At 46.7% G+C, this 17,996-nt stretch overlaps 1 protein-coding gene and 1 pseudogene across 12 annotated transcripts in view; one reads left to right on the top strand and one right to left on the bottom strand.

Annotated features, from left to right (window-relative positions):
• The window catches only part of elovl4a (ELOVL fatty acid elongase 4a), a 108,939-nt gene that overhangs the window by 70,251 nt on the left and 20,692 nt on the right, over positions 1 to 17,996 (top strand). For 10 of the 12 annotated variants that reach the window (XM_038799309.1, XM_038799308.1, XM_038799305.1 and 7 more), the window contains one exon: positions 11,518 to 12,439. The exons of the other annotated variants lie outside the window; for them this stretch is intronic. In XM_038799309.1, the coding sequence (XP_038655237.1) occupies positions 11,518 to 11,802 (285 nt within the window). In that variant the 3' untranslated portion in view covers positions 11,803 to 12,439. Of the gene's footprint in view, positions 1 to 11,517; positions 12,440 to 17,996 lie in introns of those variants that run through there. 12 annotated transcript variants of the gene reach the window in all.
• On the bottom strand, positions 5,392 to 5,498 carry LOC119968128 (annotated as a pseudogene).

Below are 17,996 nucleotides of genomic sequence, written 5' to 3'. Positions count from 1 at the left end.
TCATTTGCTGGATGCTGAGGGGGCACGCATGGACGGATGGCTGGCATTCTGAAAGCCGGTCGCAGCCAGCATTTTAAAAAGCTGGACCCGGCTATTGGCACTTCTTCCTGCAATCAGGAACGGTTCCGCAACCGTGGGTCGCGATACTGAGTTTGAAAATAGCTGATCCACAAGATGGCAACTCGCCAAGGTTCCTTAGACAGCATCTTCCCAACCCACGACTGCTACCATCTAGAAGGACCAGAGCAGCAGATACCTGGGAACCCCACCACCTGGAGGTTCACCTCCAAGCCACTCAACACCCTGGCTTGAAAATATCCTGGCACTCCCTTCCTAACAGCACTGTGGGTGTAACTACACCTCAGGGACTGCAGCAGTTCAGAAAGGCAGCTCACCACCACCTTTTGAAGGGTACCTAGGGATGGGCAATAATTGCTGGCCTAACCAACGATGCAATCTACAAAGATCGCAGTAAAAAGATTTAAAAGCCACATTGACCTGAGATGGGGCGGAAACGAGGTTTCTGCCCGAATTGAGCATCTGAGTGATCCCCCGAGAGGCCACTTGACGTTTGAGTTGGTGAGCCAGGAGATAACTGGCCTTCTCCCCGTACTCATAAAAAGTGCTCTGGTGCATTGTAACTGACGTACCGCCCTGCTGGTAGACAAGAGCTCAAACTGCATCTATAATCTTTTCCTACTTGTCAATAGCTCCAGAGTAAGAGAACTGGTAGCCACCTCGAGAATGGAATTCCCCAGTCTCTGTCGCTCTAACTTTGTTGTCTTTTAATATATATGCTCTGCAAGAGATACCTTCCTCCCCAAGGTTGCCTTAAGAGCCTCCCACTGTGTGGAAGGTGAGGTTGAATCCGATATGTTAAATTTTGTATAGTCATCAAAGGAACAAAGAAAATTACAGCACAGGAACAGGCCCTTCGGCCATCCCAGCCTGCGCCGATCCAGATCGTTTATCTAAACTTGTCGCCTATTTTCCAAGGATCTACTTCCCTCTGTTCCCCGCCCGTTCATATATCTGTCTAGATGCATCTTAAATGATGCTATCCGCCTCTACCACCTCCGCTGGCAAAGCGTTCCGGGCACCCATGACCCTCTGCGTTAAAAACTTTCCACGCATATCTCCCTTAAACTTTCCCCCCTCACCTTGAAATCGTGACCCCTTGTAATTGACACCCCCACTCTTGGAAAAAGCTTGTTGCTATCCACCCTGTCCATACCTCTCATAATTTTGTAGACCTCAATCAGGTCCCCCCTCAACCTCTGTCTTTCCAACGAAAACAATCCCAATCTACTCAACCTTTCTTCACAGCTAGCACCCTCCATACCAGGCAACATCCTGGTGAACCTCCTCTGCACCCTCTCTAAAGCATCCACATCCTTTTGGTAATGTGGCAACCAGAACTGCACGCAGTATTCCAAATGTGGCCTAACCAAAGTCCTATACAACTGTAACATGACCTGCCGACTCTTGTACTCAATACCCCGTCCAATGAAGGCAAGCATGCTGTATGCCTTCTTGACTACTCTATCGACCTGCGTTGCCACCTTCAGGGTACAATGGACCTGAACTCCCAGATCTCTCTGTACATCAATTTTCCCCAGGACTCTTCCATTGACCGTATAGTCTGCTCTTCAATTAGATCTTCCAAAATGCATCACCTCGCATTTGCCTGGATTGAACTCCATCTGCCATTTCTCTGCCCAACTCTCCAATCTATCTATATTTTGCTGTGTTCTCTGACAGTCCTCCTCCTCACTATCTGCAACTCCACCAATCTTAGTATCATCTGCAAACTTGCTAATGGAGGTAGACATACGCTCATAAAACTTTTTATCAGCTAACAATGTAGTATCTAATCTCCAGGATGGACGTTGGGTGGCGCCAGACTCTTGAAACAAATCAATAAAGTGCGGGGCATGGTCAGAAATAATAATTGCTGAGTACTCAGCCCCCACCACTGAAGGGAGGAGAACCCTTTCTAAAACAAACAAATCAATACGGAATATGCAAAATGCATGGTGGACATGTGAAAAAAACGAGACGGCTCTATTGTTCGGGTGCAAAAATGCCGAGGATCCACCCCCCCGTGCGATTTGAATCTTAAAAGAAGACAGAGTCCTGGCCAACCCGGATGGACTAAGAGATTTAGGTTTGAAGCGATCCAATCTAGGGTCCAAAACACGGTTCAAGTCCCCATGTAAAAAAAAAAGCTGATGAGAGTTGAGGTTGGGGAGGGAGGACAGCAGGGATTTAATAAAGTTCTTATCAACCCAGTTAGGGGCATAAATATTGACCATGACAACCGGGATGTTCAATGGGAGCCATAAACAATAACATATCGACCATTGGGGTCAGCTATAATCTGAGGAGGAGGAAAACTGAACTAATTCATTATAATCAGCGTACCCCTGGCCCTACCATTGAAACCGGAATGAAAAACCTGCCCAACCCACCCCATTGTACAGCCTGGTCTGATCCCTGACATGCAAGTGAGCCTCTGCAAAAAAAGCATCGGAGTTTAAGCTCTTGAGATGGGTAAATGACCTCGACCTCTTCACTGCGCCTTTCAAACCTCTACCTTTCCAGGTGTCCAAAAGGATTTGAGGTCTCCCACCACCCCTTAATCCGGAGTCAGCTATTCCCACCAAGGGAGCTCAACCAAGGAACACTGAAAAGGTCAAGCAAAAAGATCCACCTAAGATGGCTGCCAAGCAAAGTCAGAAAACCATCAGCAAACTACCCCCTCCCAGAAATGCCATCACCAGTCAATGTGATCACACCCAAAAGCAAATAAAAGTGAGGCAAACAAAGACTTATGCTAAAACTAAAACCGACATTTAACAAAAACAAACAACCAAAACTCTAAACTCATTTTAAAGCTGAAGCATACCCTCCAAAACACTCTCGTTAACTAACTCCGTAGTTAGCAGGGAGACTCCCAACTGGAGGAAAATAAATAAAATACAAAATTATTAAAACCCCATTTAACTTGCATACTCCACTGGCGACTAAATGTCACGCCAAACAACAATGTTGAAAAAAGAACAAAACCCCATGTCGTAAAGAACCTCAAATCTAATCAATGGCAATATGAACATAGCCCTAACAAGAACAAGAAATACCACCAATACAACATGTCGACAAAGCCATGAACCAAATTGCAAAGCGCACACTTGTGCCTTTAACAAAACATCTCCCGGCTGTCAAAAAAATAGTATTTATCTTCAAACTTGACTTTGTGATCTGGATAGACCATCCCAAACCGGACTCCACTCTTGTACAGGGCATCCTTCACTCCATTAAATGCGGCTCTTTTTTTCGCTAACTCCGCGCCCATGGCCCTGATACAGCCTAATTGAGTGTCTTTCCCACTCAAAATCAGTGTTCCCTTGCCCTTTACAGAATGCTCTCTTTTTCCTCAAAACAGTGGAATTGTACGATCACCGCACGCGGTTTCGGTTGAAGTGAGCGATGAACCCAGTCTAATTCCGGCAGGGATAAAATCTTAGAATCGACATTGTAGAAGGAGGCCATTCGGCCCAACGAGTCTGCATCGGCCCTCAGAAAGAGCACCCTACTTAAGCCCACCCTATCCCCGTGACCCAGTAACCCCACCTAATCTTTTGGACACTAAGAGGCAATTTAGCATGGCCAATCCAATGAACCAAACACATCTTTGAACTGTGGGAAGAAACCGGAGCACCCGGAGGAAACCCACGCAGACACGGGGAGAAAGTGCAAACTCCACATAGTCACTCAAGGCCGGAATTGAACCCGGGGTTAACCACTGTGCCACCATGTCGCCCCATGGATGTGAATTCACCCTTGCTCACCATTCTGAGGAACATGTCCGAGAAATATTCTGTGGGGGTATGGCCCTCGATACCCTCCGGCAACTCCACAATTCAGATGTTCTGCCTACCTGATATGTTTTCCAGGTCATTCATATTGGCTCGTCATGACTTATTAGTTTCAGCCACCGATTGAGATCGGAGTTCAGCCTGGCAATCTAATCACTGTGGTCCAACAAAGCCACGTCCGTGCCCTGAATCGTGACTCCATGGACTGCGATGGTCTCACTAGTGTTTTCCAGACCCTCACGAATGGGGACCAAGGCCTCTTCAATTGACCTTTTAAGGTCCCCCGACATGATTTGCCGGTATTTCTCAAACTTTGCCGCCAAGATACTGATGAGAACCAACCTTGGTCGTTAGTGGAATGAACGAAGAGAAATAAACCACCTCCGCCATCTTTTCGTTGAGCCCTTCAGACAATGATGAGTTTCTGCTCACCACTTTCTTAGCTTTGTTTTTTCTGGGCCTCACAGCAAAGAGAGAACTCGACCCCGAGAATTATCGTGAGTTTCCAAGGAATAAACAACCGGTGGCGCGAAGAAAAAGGGCAAAAGATCAGTTCTCCAGCGGGAGCCACCTCGTGCGCATCTTCTCTTACATCACACCATCGGAAGTTCCCAAAGTGAAGTACTTGTCAAAAATGTAGTCACTGTTGTAAAGAAAATGCACCAGCTAATTTCGCAAACTCCCACGAACTGCAATGTGATAATGGGCAGATAATCTGTTTTGTATGATGTTGATTGAGGGATAAATATTGGCCAGGACAATGGGGAACAGAACATTCCCTTGCTGTTCTTCAAAATAATCCCATGCGATCTTTTATGTGCACCTAAAAGACAAATGGGGCCATGGTTTGATGTCTCTCCTGCAATACGGTGTAATGCTCCCTCATTAGTGCACTTTGATTTATTTTTTGCACTAGCCTTAGAATAAATCTTTATTCAGAAGCAAGAGGCAAGTTGGATAAATATTGGCAGTGGCACAGAAAGGAAACCCCATTTTAAACAAAATGGAACTGGATATTTGCAGAAGTAACATATGCAAAAACAGATTGCATTTATGGGATAAAATGGATGATCGTCCCTCCTGATGCGTAACACAGTTTTACAGTAAAAAGCTTTCCCAAGAGTGAACCGACAGAAGAAGCAGCGAGCAGTGTATTAAACGTGAGCTCACCCAACAGAATACACTTATTGAAAAGAGAGCATACTGGAACTGCCACCTAATTTAACAGAGAAAATGAATACTATTGCACAACAAAGTTGTGAAGTTTTTAAAAATCTTAGTACAATAAAATTGTAAATAGTTGCTTCTAAATTTATAGTTGAGTACTTTTTGCACAAATTATTAGCATTATTAACTATCCTTCACATTAAGGATAAATAAGGAGATTCTCAGTACTGTTAACAAAGTTTAACTCTCTCTGTAGAGCCTCAAAGATTGAAATGTTCTTTCCATATACACTCCTCAACCACCAGATACTGTGTGGAAAGGCTCTTTGAATATTGTTTCAAATTCCTCAACGGTAACAAGGTATAGCTTGCCGTTTGATAGGTGAAACCGACCACTTTAGAACACATTTCTCAAGTCAAAAACTATAGAAATGATCCCTAAAAGTATTGTATTTCTTTGCTTACAGCAACCAAACCTCTATTTTCATTGCAGTCTTTTTTACTTAGGGTGTGATTCAGTGGCCTTGACACACTCGACTTGGTGTTGGGACAAGACCTTTGAATCTTACGAGAGGCATATCGCAAGATTTGCAATGCTCTATACGTCTCGTGAGAACCAACAGAATCTCATGAAACGCCATAATCTGGATCTCGGCCTCTCTGGGCGTTTCCCAGATCTCCATATTTAAATAAGCTGCACTGCTCATTTAAATATACGTTCATTGGATTCTCCCGCCGCCCAAGACTCAACAGCCGTACCTGAGAGACCTGTCGTGTGAGAGTACCTTTAAGAAATGAGTGTTTATAAATGGGTGTGTATATAAGTATCTGTAGTGAGAGTACCTTTAAGAAATGGGTGTTTATTACTGCAGTGATGTCAGAGTGGCTGGATTGGGCTGTCTGTCAGCTTTTTACTTTTATTTTAGGCTGTTTGCTGCAGGTATGTTTTAGGTTTGTTTTCAGAGCTGGATAGCTGCAGTCACAGACAAAAGCTGTATTAGAGTCTCTCTCTGTAATCTAAAGACTGTAAATCGATCCTGGTGATTTTAAACTAATAACAGTAATGACTTTAACCTGATGTGCTTCTGGTAAAAGGTGTTTCAAGTCTTCTGGATGTTAAAAATAAAGCTTAAAGGATTACTTAGTGTTGTATTCTTTGGGGGTTGTATTTGAATTAATGGTTGCTAAGATGTTCACTATGTTTTAAAAAGGTTAACTTGAGTTCATAGAATAAACATTGTTTTGCTTTAAAAAATACTTTTCCATTTCTGCTGTACCACACCTGTAGAGTGGGCCGTGTGCTCCCCATACCACAATCGTATTAAAAGTTGTGGGTCAGGTGAACTCCATGGTACACTTTGGGGTTCTCTGAACCTTGGCCCATAACAGTCCACACAAACGTGGACCAGGCGTAACGGCACCGGAGGGTGGGGGAGAGTCTCCCAGGCCATGGCAGTGCCAGGGTAACACCCTGACCACCGCCTCCAATGGCCTGGGAGATTCCCCCAGATTTCATTATGCCTGGTGCATGTCAGTGTCGACCAGTGCTAATTGGTGCCATGGCGAGTTCTCCCATGCACGGGCATTCTTTCCCAGGTCTTGGAAGAATCAGGCATCCAGCAAGGGCGAGATCCAGATTGTGATGTCTTGTTCGATCTCGCGAGCTATTCCGAAGTTCACAAATCCTGCAAGTTGCCTCTCGAGTAATTTAACGGCCATGTTGCATCACCGAGTTGGGCATGGCAAGGCCATTTAATTGCACCCCGGTGCAAAAAAAGTTCCTGCACAATTAGCCTGTGCTTTCCACTTTGACCTGTCACTGTAATATTGTTTGTTCTTTATTTCAAAACATTCCTCTGTCTCCAGATGTATTTGTAACTTCACGTTCTGTTTAGGTTTTTTCAACATAAATTCAAGGTTTGAGGGAGAGAAGAAAGTAAATGATGTAAAAATATTTAATTTAACATCTGTACAAAAGATTTAAACAACATTGTTTTCTCTTAATTGTAGGGGTTGGATTGTTTGGTTTGTTTTGTTTCTTTATCTGGGCCTGGGTGAAAGAGGATGATATGTCTTGGCGGGGGGGGGGGAGCCACTCGCACTAGCTAGCTAAAGTCAGCTGGTGAACGGAGGTGAGTGGAGAGGAGGGCTGCGGACATTTGAGCCTGGATAGCAGACTTCAATGGGCCTACGAGGCGAGCGAGAGAGGGAGTAGGGATGGATGTTGGGGGATGTTTCAGGGGGAAATGTAGAGGGGGGTTCTCGGGAGGGGGGGAAGGGGTTCGATGTTAACAATGGACAGGGGCGGGTCAGGCTTATGGGCAGGACCCGGGGGTATGGTGATGGTGGATAAGAAAGTTGGGGGTGGGGTGAGAGACCTCCAGGAAGGATAGTCACGTGGAACGTGAGAGGGCTCGGAGGTCCGGTCAGGAGGTCAAGGTTGCTTGCGCATCTTAAAAGTTTGAAAACCGATGTGGCAGTGCTGCAGGAGACTCACTTGAGGGTGAAGGACCAGGTGAGACTTGAAAAGGGCTGGGTTAGCCAAGTGTTTCACTCAGGATTTGATGGAAGGGCTCGAGGGGTAGCGGTGTTGGTCAGCATAAGAGTACGCTTCCAGATGGAGAAGGTGGTGGCAGATCGGGGGGTAGATATGTGATTGTGGCAGGGTCGCTGGAGGGGAGATTAGTGGCGCTGGTAAGTGTATACGGTCCCAATTGGGACAATGTGGGATTCGCGAGGAAGGTGTTTGGGGCCATTCCCGACTTGGACACACACAAGCTGATTGTGGGGGGGGGACTGGAACTTGGTGCAGGAGACAAGGTTGGACAGATCACGGCCGCGCTCGCTGGCCCTATCGGGGGGGGGGGATTGGATTGGATTGGATTTGTTTATTGTCACGTGTACCGAGGTACAGTGAAAAGTATTTTTCTGCAAGCAGCTCAACAGATCATTCAGTACATGGGAAGAAAAGGGAATTGAACAGAATTCAAGAAAATACATGAGAATACATAATAGGGCAACACAATATATACAATGTACTACATGGGGGGGGGGGGGGTGAAGGCGCTGGCTGGGCTAATGGTGGAAATGGGAGGGGTGGACCCTTGGAGGTTCCTGCACCCAGGGGAACGGGAGTACTCGTTTTTCTCAGCCGTCCATAAGGTATATTCGCGGATTGAATTTTTTGTGGTGGGAAAGGCTTTGCTGGCTGGAGTCAAGGGGTATTCTGCAATTGTTGTGTCAGATCACGCTGCACATTGGGTGGATTTGGTACTGGAGAAGGGGGTTGCGCAGAGGCCGGGGTGGAAACTGGATGTGGGGCTTTGGGGAACCAAATATTCTGTGAGAAAATTGAAAAGGTAATTAAGGAATATGTAAGATTCAACTGTACAGGTGAGGTGTCGAAGGCAGTCATCTGGGAGGCTCTAAAGGCGGTAGTGAGGGGTGAGGAAATTTCGTTCAAGGCCAGGGTGGACAAAGAGGAGAGGTTGGAGCGGCAGAGGGGAATAGATGAGATGTTGGAGGTAGATAGGAGTTAATCAGAGGATGGGGACCCAGCGATGCTGGAAAAGAGGAAGGAACTACACTTGAGCTTCGACCGACTATCCACCAGGAAGGCGGTGCGCCAACTGAGACGAGCGAGGGGTGCAGTTTATGAACATTGAGATAAGGTATGGTAGCAGGTCAGCTCCGGAGGGAGGCAACGGCAAGGGAAATTCTTCGGGTAAGGGATAGGGCAGAGAAGTTGGTGATGGCTCCGGAGCTGATTAACAAGGTTTTTGAGGAATTTTACGAGAGGTTGTACAGGTCAGAGGCACCCAAGGAAGACCGTGAGATGCTGGAATTCCTAGATGGGTTGGAGTACCCGAGGCTAGGGGAGGGGGACAGGGCTACATTAGAAGGAGCAATACTGGAGCAGTAGATAAAAGATGCGATTGGGAGGATGCAGTCGGGGAAGGTGGCAGGGTGGATGGGTTTCCAGTGGAATATTATAAAAAATTTAAGGATAGGTTGGCACCCATGATGGTGGGGATGTTTGAAGAGGCAATAGGGAAGGGAGTACTGCCACAAACCTTGGCGCAGGCATCAATTTCACTGTTGCTTAAAAAGGATAAGGATCCGATGGAGTGTGGATTGTATAGGCCCATATCGCTTCTGAATGTGGATGCAAAGTTATTGGCGGAGGTACTGGCGGGTAGGCTGGAGGGGTGCCTCCCGAAGATGATAGGTGAGGATCAGACAGGGTTCGTGAAAGGGAGGCAGCTGTTTTCGAATATTAGGAGGGTTTTGAACATCGTTATGGCACCGGCGGAAGGGAAGGTAACAGAGGTGGTTGTGGCATTGGATGCCGAGAAGGCGTTTGATTGGGTCGAATGGGGGTACTTGATGGCAGTGCTGGAGCGGTTTGGGATTGGACCAAGGTTTGTGAACTGGGTAAAACTATTATATAAGGAGCCGAAAGCGAGTGTCCGCATGAACAATATCAGTTCGAGATACTTTTCTCTCCACCGTGGGACGAGGCAGGGATGTCCTATGTCCGCCCTGCTGTTTGCACTTGCGATTGGGCCATTGACGTTCGGGAGCATGGAAAGGAATAGTGCGGGGGCAATAGAGCAGAGGGTGTCCTTATATGCCGGCGACTTGCTGCTGTATGTGTCGGAACCGAGTGCGTCGATAGGAGGAATATTGGAGTTACTGCGGGTGTTTGGGTCTTTCTCGGGGTACAAGCTGAACTTGGACCAGAGTGAGTATTTTGTGGTGTTTCGACCGGGGGTGGGGGCAGGGGTGGGGGAGGGGGCTGCCATTCCGTAGGGCAGGGACCCACTTTAGGTATTTGGGGGTGCAGGTTACCCGGGAGTGGGGAAGGCTTCGCAGATACAACATCACTAGTTTGGTGGGGAGCGTGAAAGCTGATCTGGCAAGGTGGGATGGTCACCCTCTGTCACTGGTGGGCCGGGTACAGGCGGTTAATATGAATGTGTTGCCGCGATTTCTGTTTATTTTTCAATGCCTACCGATTTTCCTGCCAAAGTCTTTTTCAGGGAGATTGAGGGAAGGATTACCTCGTTCATATGGGGAGGGAAGGTGGCCAGAGTGAGGAAGGTGCAGCTACAGAGGGGAAGGCAGGCAGGGGGTTTGGGTCTCCCAAACCTGATGTATTATTACTGGGCGGCGAATGTGGCGAAGGTGCGGAACTGGGTCAGAGGGGTTGATTCCCAGTGGGTCAGAATGGAGGAGAGTTTGTGCAGGGGATTGGGATTGAAACCACTAGCAACAGCGCCGTTCCCGATAGCCCTGGGGAAATACTCGGGGAGTCCGGTAATAATAGCTTCATTGAAAATCTGGAGGTAGTTTCGCCAACACCGGGTTGGGGAGAGGGTCAAGGAATATGCCGATTCGGGAGGACCATAGATTTGAGCCAGGGAGGTGGGACGGAAGTTTTCGGAAATGGGTAGAGAAGGTAATTAAGACCCTAAAAGATTTGTTTCTTCGGGGTTGATTTGCAAGATTGAGGGAGCTGGAAGCGAAGTATGGGCTGGAGCAGGGAGAAGTGTTTACATATATGCAGGTTCGGGACTTTGCCGGGAAGGAGATACAGAGCTTCCCGGAGGATCTGGCCTCCACGTTGTTGGAGGAGGTGCTGGTGGCAAGGGGACTGGAGAAGGGGTCAGTGTCAGGGGTATACGGAGCTATGTTGGAAAAGGATAAGGCACCAGTGGAGGGGATCAAAGCAAAGTGGGAGGAAGAGTTGGGAGAGATTATAGAGGATTGGGTCTGGTGTGAGGTGCTTCGCTAATCACGTTCATATGTTTTGGTCCTGTCCAAAGCTTTGGGAGTACTGGAAGGAGGTTTTTAGGGTAATTTCCACGGTGGTGCGTGTGAAACTAGACCCGGGTCCCCGGGAGGCCGTATTCGGGGTGACGGACCAGCCAGGGTTGGAAACGGGTGCGGAGGCAGATATCATAGCCTTCGCCTCGTTGATCGCTCGAAGGCGGATCCTGCTGGGATGGAGAGCGGCCTCTCCACCCTGTGCCCTGGCATGGCGGGGGGACCTGTTGGAATACTTGATCCTTAAGAAGGTTAAGTTCGAACTGAGGGGAAGCTCGGACGGGTTCTACAAGTCATGGGCACTATTTATTATGCATTTTGAAGAACTGGATAACATCGAACATTAGTTGGGGGGGATGGGTGGATGGGTTGGTGGTGAGGGGGGCTATGTATGTTAAAGATGGCTATGGGTAATCCCTGATTCCTTTTTTGTCACTTGTTTATGTTAACATACGGGCTGATGTTTGGGGGTTGGTGGGAGGATGGGATCGTTGTTATTGTTATGGGGTTTGATATATTTGTTGTTGATTATTGTTTGTTGTTAGTGGGTGTAAATTCGGGAGAAAAATTGTGAAAAAGGAGAATAAAAATATTTTTTAAAAACATTGTTTTCTCTTGTTAAAAGTATTGTCCTCTTAACACAGGTACAGTTCCATGTTACAATCGGCCATACTGCTTACTCCCTGTACATTGATTGCCCTTTCCCAAGATGGATGCACTGGGCACTGATAGCATATGCTGTTTCCTTCATCATCCTCTTCGTCAACTTTTATTACCAGACCTACAGGGAGCCAAAGAAAGAGTCCATAAGGAATGGGAAAATATTTGTGAATGGCAATGAAATGGCTAACGGAATAATCAAATCAGATAACAGGCTAGTGATAGAAAATGGGAAAAAGAAGAAGAAAGGAAAAGCAAAGCGTGAATAAGATACGTGGGCAAGGTGTAAAATATAAGATTGTGTTTTGGAGCCAAATACTCTGAGTCAGTAAAAGATGACCGCATGTGTTTCCAGCTGGCTCTGAACCAATCTATTGTATCCTTTGCCACCATTGTAATTTACTGTATTTACTTTGTAAATGAAATTTGTGATCAATACATTAGTATTGACATGGAGATGGACAAGAAAACTCACTATTAAATAAATTGCACTGAACAAGTTTTATGAAAGAGGAATCTGGTAATTAACCTTTTTCAAAACCATATCTTAATGTCAATATTTTTGATGTTTATTTATGTTTACTGTTTCAGTGAACTCTTGCTATATAGTTTTTCACTTTAGCACTACCTCTGTTTTAATGCTGCTTTTTTATGGCTTCATTTTCTACTGTATGCAAGCATATTGGTGTATTCTGTGCTATCAGTCCAGGTGTCTACAAATCCAATGCTAGTTTTGGTTGCAGATTATCAGGAAAGTGGAAGAAGTGGCTAACATTCATTAATGCTGATGTTAAAGGTCCTAAGATATTAGTGGTAGAGTGGCAATTCCAGTCACTTTGTGGACCCATGTAAACAGACGAGTAGTTTTAGTTACATTAAAACTTTTAACTCAACTTTTTAACAGATCTTAAGTCTGAGGTGTCTTTTTGCAGTTAGATCGTAATTTTGTTTCATTGATTTTATGCAACACAAATTACCAAAAATAATTAAGCTTTCCAACATTACCCCACCACTCACCCTGTCAATCATCCCTGATCTCAAGTCAGTTACTGATACTAGTGTTCTGATGGCAGCTGTATCCTACCCTGCACAATATTCATTTGGCTTCTTTGCATGAACGTGGGTAACAAATATTAGTTCCCTATTTGACCTTTTGAGGAGGAGGTGGAATCAACATTAAGTCTAATCCTGCCTTGGCTTTGCTCCACATACATATCTTCTTCAGCAACACTCAAGGACAGTAAGAAGACTGATTTTCCCCCTCTAAGGAGACTAAAGCCAAATGAAGTCTTCTGACTGGTGTTGCTGTGGCTGAGCTTAGTTTATTCAGCACAGACCAGAAACAAAACTAGACCTGATATTATGGCTCGGTTATCAATTCACATTTCACTACCAAACTAAAGGACAGCACGGTGGCGCAGTGGGTTAGCCCTGCTGCCTCACGGCGCTGAGGTCCCAGGTTTGATCCCGGCCCCGGGTCACTGTCCGTGCGGAGTTTGCACATTCTCCCCGTGTTTGCGTGGGTTTCGCCCCTACAACCCAAAAAATGTGCAGGGTAGGTGAATGGGCCACACTAAATTACCCCTTAATTGGAAGAAAATGAATTGGATACTCTACATTTATTTTTGGGGGGGAAAAAAACTTCCATACTATTGAGGCAACCTGTGAATGTAGCTTTTAAGGTGGCAATCATAAGATCACACCGTCCAATTTATATTGAAGATAAGTAATTGAATTAACCTTTGTTCACATCTTTAGACTATGGAGTTCAACAGTGAATTGTCCATTATTCTTAATTATTTGTACACCCTTCAGTTTGTACCAGAAGAGAGTGCATGCTTTAAATAGAAAAGTGTTCCGAAATATATTTTCTTTTTTTTTAAATAATTTTTATTGAAGAGATTTTTTACATGAGAATATTTACCCCCCCTAACCATAGACTATTACACGATATTCCCTCTTAACAGATATCCCCCCCCCGCCCGACCCCCCGCGCGCGCTGTCCCTCCCCCCCCTCCCCCCCCCCAAAAAAAAACAAACAAAGCAACAATTAACATCAAACATGAACTGCGAACAAATTTGTCCGCATTACAACCTTAAGTAACCCACCGCACCCGTTGTTGCCACCCCCCCCGGGTTGCTGCTGCTGCGACCTCTGCACCCTATCTTTGAGCCAAAAAGTCGAGGAAGGGCTGCCACCGCCTGAAGAACCCTTGTACCGACCCTCTCAGGGCGAATTTGACCCTTTCCAACTGGATAAAGCTTGCCATGTCATTAATCCAAGTTTCCACGCTTGGAGGCCTCGCGTCCTTCCACTGTATCAGTATCCTTCTTCGCGCAACTAGGGACGCAAAGGCCAGTATTCCGGCCTCTCTCGCCTCCTGTACCCCCGACTCCACCCCAACCCCAAAGATCGCTAGCCCCCATCCTGGTTTGACCCTGGATCCCACCACCCTCGACACCGTCCTTGCCACCCCCTTCCAGAACTCCTCCAGTGCCGGACATGCCCAAAACATATGGACATGGTTCGCTGGACTTCCCGAACACCTGACACATCTGTCCTCACCCCCAAAGAACCGACTCATCCTTGTCCCCGTCATATGGGCTCTATGTAGCACCTTAAATTGAATGAGGCTAAGCCTCGCACACGAGGAGGAAGAATTAACCCTCTCCAGGGCATCAGCCCATGTCCCATCCTCTATCTGCTCTCCCAGCTCCCCCTCCCACTTGTCTTTCAGCTCCTCTACTGATGCCTCCTCAGCCTCCTGCATCACTTTGTATATGTCCGATATCCTCCCCCCTCCGACCCAGACCCCCGATAGCACCCTATCGCTCGCCCCCCTGCTGGGGAGCAAGGGGAACCCTTCCACCTGGCGGCTAGCAAATGCCTTCACCTGCAAATGATGAAACACGTTTCCCGGGGGGAGCCCGAATTTCTCCTCCAGCTCTCTCAGGCTCGCAAACCTCCCATCTACAAACAGATCCTTCAGCTGCCTGATGCCCACCCTGTGCCAGCTCTGAAATCCCCCGTCCATGTTCCCCGGGGTGAATCTATGGTTCCCTCTTAACGGTGCCTCCATCAGACCTCCCACTTCCCCCCTGTGTCACCTCCACTGCCCCCAGATCTTGAGGGTGGCCGCCACCACCGGGCTCGTGGTGTACCTCGTGGGAGGGAGCGGCCATGGCGCCGTTACTAGGGCCCCCAGGCTTACATTGCCACAGGACGCCCTCTCCATTCGTTTCCAAGCTGCCCCCTCCCCTTCCATCATCCACTTACGCACCATCGACACATTAGCCGCCCAGTAATACCCCGAAAGGTTGGGTAACGCCAGCCCCCCACTCTCCCTACTCCGCTCCAAGAAGACCCTCCTCACCCTTGGGGTGCCATGCGCCCACACGTAGCTCATGATGCTGCTCGTCACCTTTTTGAAGAAGGCCCTAGGGAGGAAGATGGGCAAGCACTGAAATAAAAACAAAAACCTTGGGAGGACCGTCATTTTAACGGACTGCACTCTACCCGCCAGCGACAGCGGCACCATGTCCCACCTTTTAAATTCCTCCTCCATCTGTTCCACCAGCCTAGTGAAGTTCAACTTGTGGAGAGTCCCCCAGTTCCTAGCCACCTGCACCCCTAAATATCTAAAACTCTTTCCTGCTCTCTTCAACGGGAGTCTCCCGATTCCCTCTTCCTGGTCCCCTGGGTGTATCACAAATACCTCACTCTTACCCAAGTTTAGCTTGTACCCCGAAAAGTCCCGAATTCTGCTAGCAGTTCCATCACCTCCGGCATTCCCCCTTCTGGGTCTGCCACATATAGCAGCAGGTCGTCCGCGGTATAGCGATACCCGGTGCTCCTCCCCGCCCCTTGTCAGCCCTCTCCACCCCCCTGAGCCCCTCAGTGCCATCGCCAACGGTTCAATTGCCAGTGCGAAGAGCAGGGGGGACAAGGGGCACCCCTGTCTGGTCCCCCGGTGGAGCCCAAAATACTCCGATCTCCTACCATTCGTCACTACACTTGCCGTCGGGGCCGAATAGAGCAGCTTCACCCATTTAATAAATCCCTCCCCAAATCCAAACCGTTCCAGCGTCTCCCACAGGTACTTCCACTCCACCCTATCAAATGCTTTCTCCGAGTCCAATGCCACCACTATCTCCGCCTCCCCCTCCACTGCCGGCATCATGATGACGTTTAGCAGTCTCCGCACGTTCGTATTAAGCTGCCGCCCTTTCACAAAACCCGTCTGGTCCTCGTGTATCACCCCTGGCACACAATCCTCTATCCTGGTAGCCAGGATCTTTGCCAGCAGCTTGGCGTCCACATTTAGGAGCGAGATAGGCCTATATGACCCACACTGCACGGGGTCCTTGTCCCGCTTCAAGATCAGAGAGATCAGTGCCTGCCCCCCCTCCCATGCCTCGTTGAAGGCTCGCACCAGCACAGGGCCCACCAGATCCGCATATTTTTTGTAAAATTCCACCGGGAACCCGTCTGGCCCCGGCGCCTTCCCCGACTGCATATGCCCAATCCCCTTGACTAGCTCCTCTAACCCTATCTGCGCCCCCAGCCCCTCTACCAGCTCCTCTTGGACCTTGGGGAACCTCAGTTTGTTCAAGAAGCCCTCCATCCCCCCGAAATATATTTTCAACTGAAAAAATGGAATAACAGAAATGCATGTGTGTCTGGCTGGGGCAACAACAACAAAAAAGGAGCCATTGCAATCAGTTTTTCAAAACCTGAATGATTTTTATTTGTAAAAGAAAAGCATTTTAAAATAAAATTATATACATTTTAAGCAATTAAGACACACCTTTTCAGGTCATAGCCATCTAGGTTTAGTGGAGCAGTAGCTGAATGGGAGTTGCACTGGTAGTAAGCAATTAAGAGGAGTGCTGCATTGAAAATTCTTCAGTTATGACAAAAGAAAGCAACAGACTATACATTTAAAAAGTTGCAAATATACAATATTAACTGCACAGATTTATTGTTCAGAGGGTGAGTCCAGCCAGATTCTTAACCAGATCAGGATGACCTAATTAAGTAAAAAATTCCTTCCCCTGCCCCCGGATGACTGTGGAGCTACAAAGTGTCCTTTGTTTGCAGCAAAGTATTCTCTGAAGAGGAGCTTACAAATTCATTGCATGTCGTACAAAGAAGAAATCATCCTTTGTGATTATCACAATAGATAAGGGGTGAGATTCTCTGGCCTTCCTGCATGGCATGTTTTTCGGTAGCTGGAAACGACCTGCTGTTGGCTGGCGACTGGATGTTCTGGTCCTGCCACTGTCAATAGGATTTCCTATTGAATCCATCCCACACCAGTGGGAAACCCATGGCGGGGGCGCACCATTGGCACGACTGAAAGATCCTGCCGGCCTGAACCACTAGAAGACCTTGCCCAAGGTGTTTCCATTTGTTCATGTGATATCTATATATTTTTTGTTATTTACAGTGCAGAAGGAGGCCTTTCGGCCGATCGTGTCTGCACCGGCTCCCAAAAGAGCTACCTAGCTAGTCCCATTCCCAAGCCCTATTTCCGTAGCCCTCTAAATTAATCACTTTCAAATATATATTTTGTTTTCGTCTCTTTTCTAACCAAGTCCATTTTATTCTGTTTTCACTCGGATATTTCTTTGCAACCCTTCTTCACTCGCATTCAAATCTGGCACTTATTCGGGTGGTTTAACAGATTTAGTCTCTAATAAGCTTATGGGCAGAGATATTCCAATCACCAACCCCTCAGTGCAGTTATAATCTATCAATGTCATAGAGTGCACTAGCAGTAAGTGTCAAAAACTCTTGTCTTGTCCACTGAATGGATGTGCAACTGGATAAAGCTCCCATCTAAAATTGGAACAATATATTTACAAACATCTCCAAAAGATGATTTGAAGGCTACAGTCTTGGATTTTTGACACCAAAATGACTGAATTACATTTGTGGACTTGTGAACATCAAATATGCATTTATACAATGAGTACTATAAAATTCTGATGCACTGTGGTTAAACCTCATCTAAACATCTGGTACTAGTAATGAAACAGTAGAAAACATTTTTTTTGTTTTTCAGTTAATGTACAATGAGTACAGAATATTCGTCCTAATAATTCTACATGTTTATGAAAAAAACCTTTGTGAGATACTATTATCATGACGATCCAGATTTTTTTGGCTGGATTTGATTTGAGTGGCATAACAGGGCCAATGTTGTTTGTTCTTTTGAAGGCTAGAAATGGTTACACTTTGGGCAGGTTGACTAAACAGGATAATGCATCTTTAAGTTTCTTAATTCAGTGGCTGCTGATGTGGGTGAGAAGACTTGGATAAGCTTCAGAAGCATCTTGCCTCGGTTTAATTTTACTCCTGATTAAGTTAATGACATCCCAATTGACATCAGTGTGTCGTTCTACTGAGTCGCAGAAGACTAATCTTACTGTTAATAGCTTTAGACTTTCGTACCTGGGT

The sequence above is a fragment of the Scyliorhinus canicula genome, chromosome 6 (genome assembly GCF_902713615.1).
Source record: "Scyliorhinus canicula chromosome 6, sScyCan1.1, whole genome shotgun sequence".
Lineage (NCBI taxonomy): Eukaryota > Metazoa > Chordata > Chondrichthyes > Carcharhiniformes > Scyliorhinidae > Scyliorhinus > Scyliorhinus canicula.
This window is presented reverse-complemented; position numbering and strand designations above follow the sequence as displayed.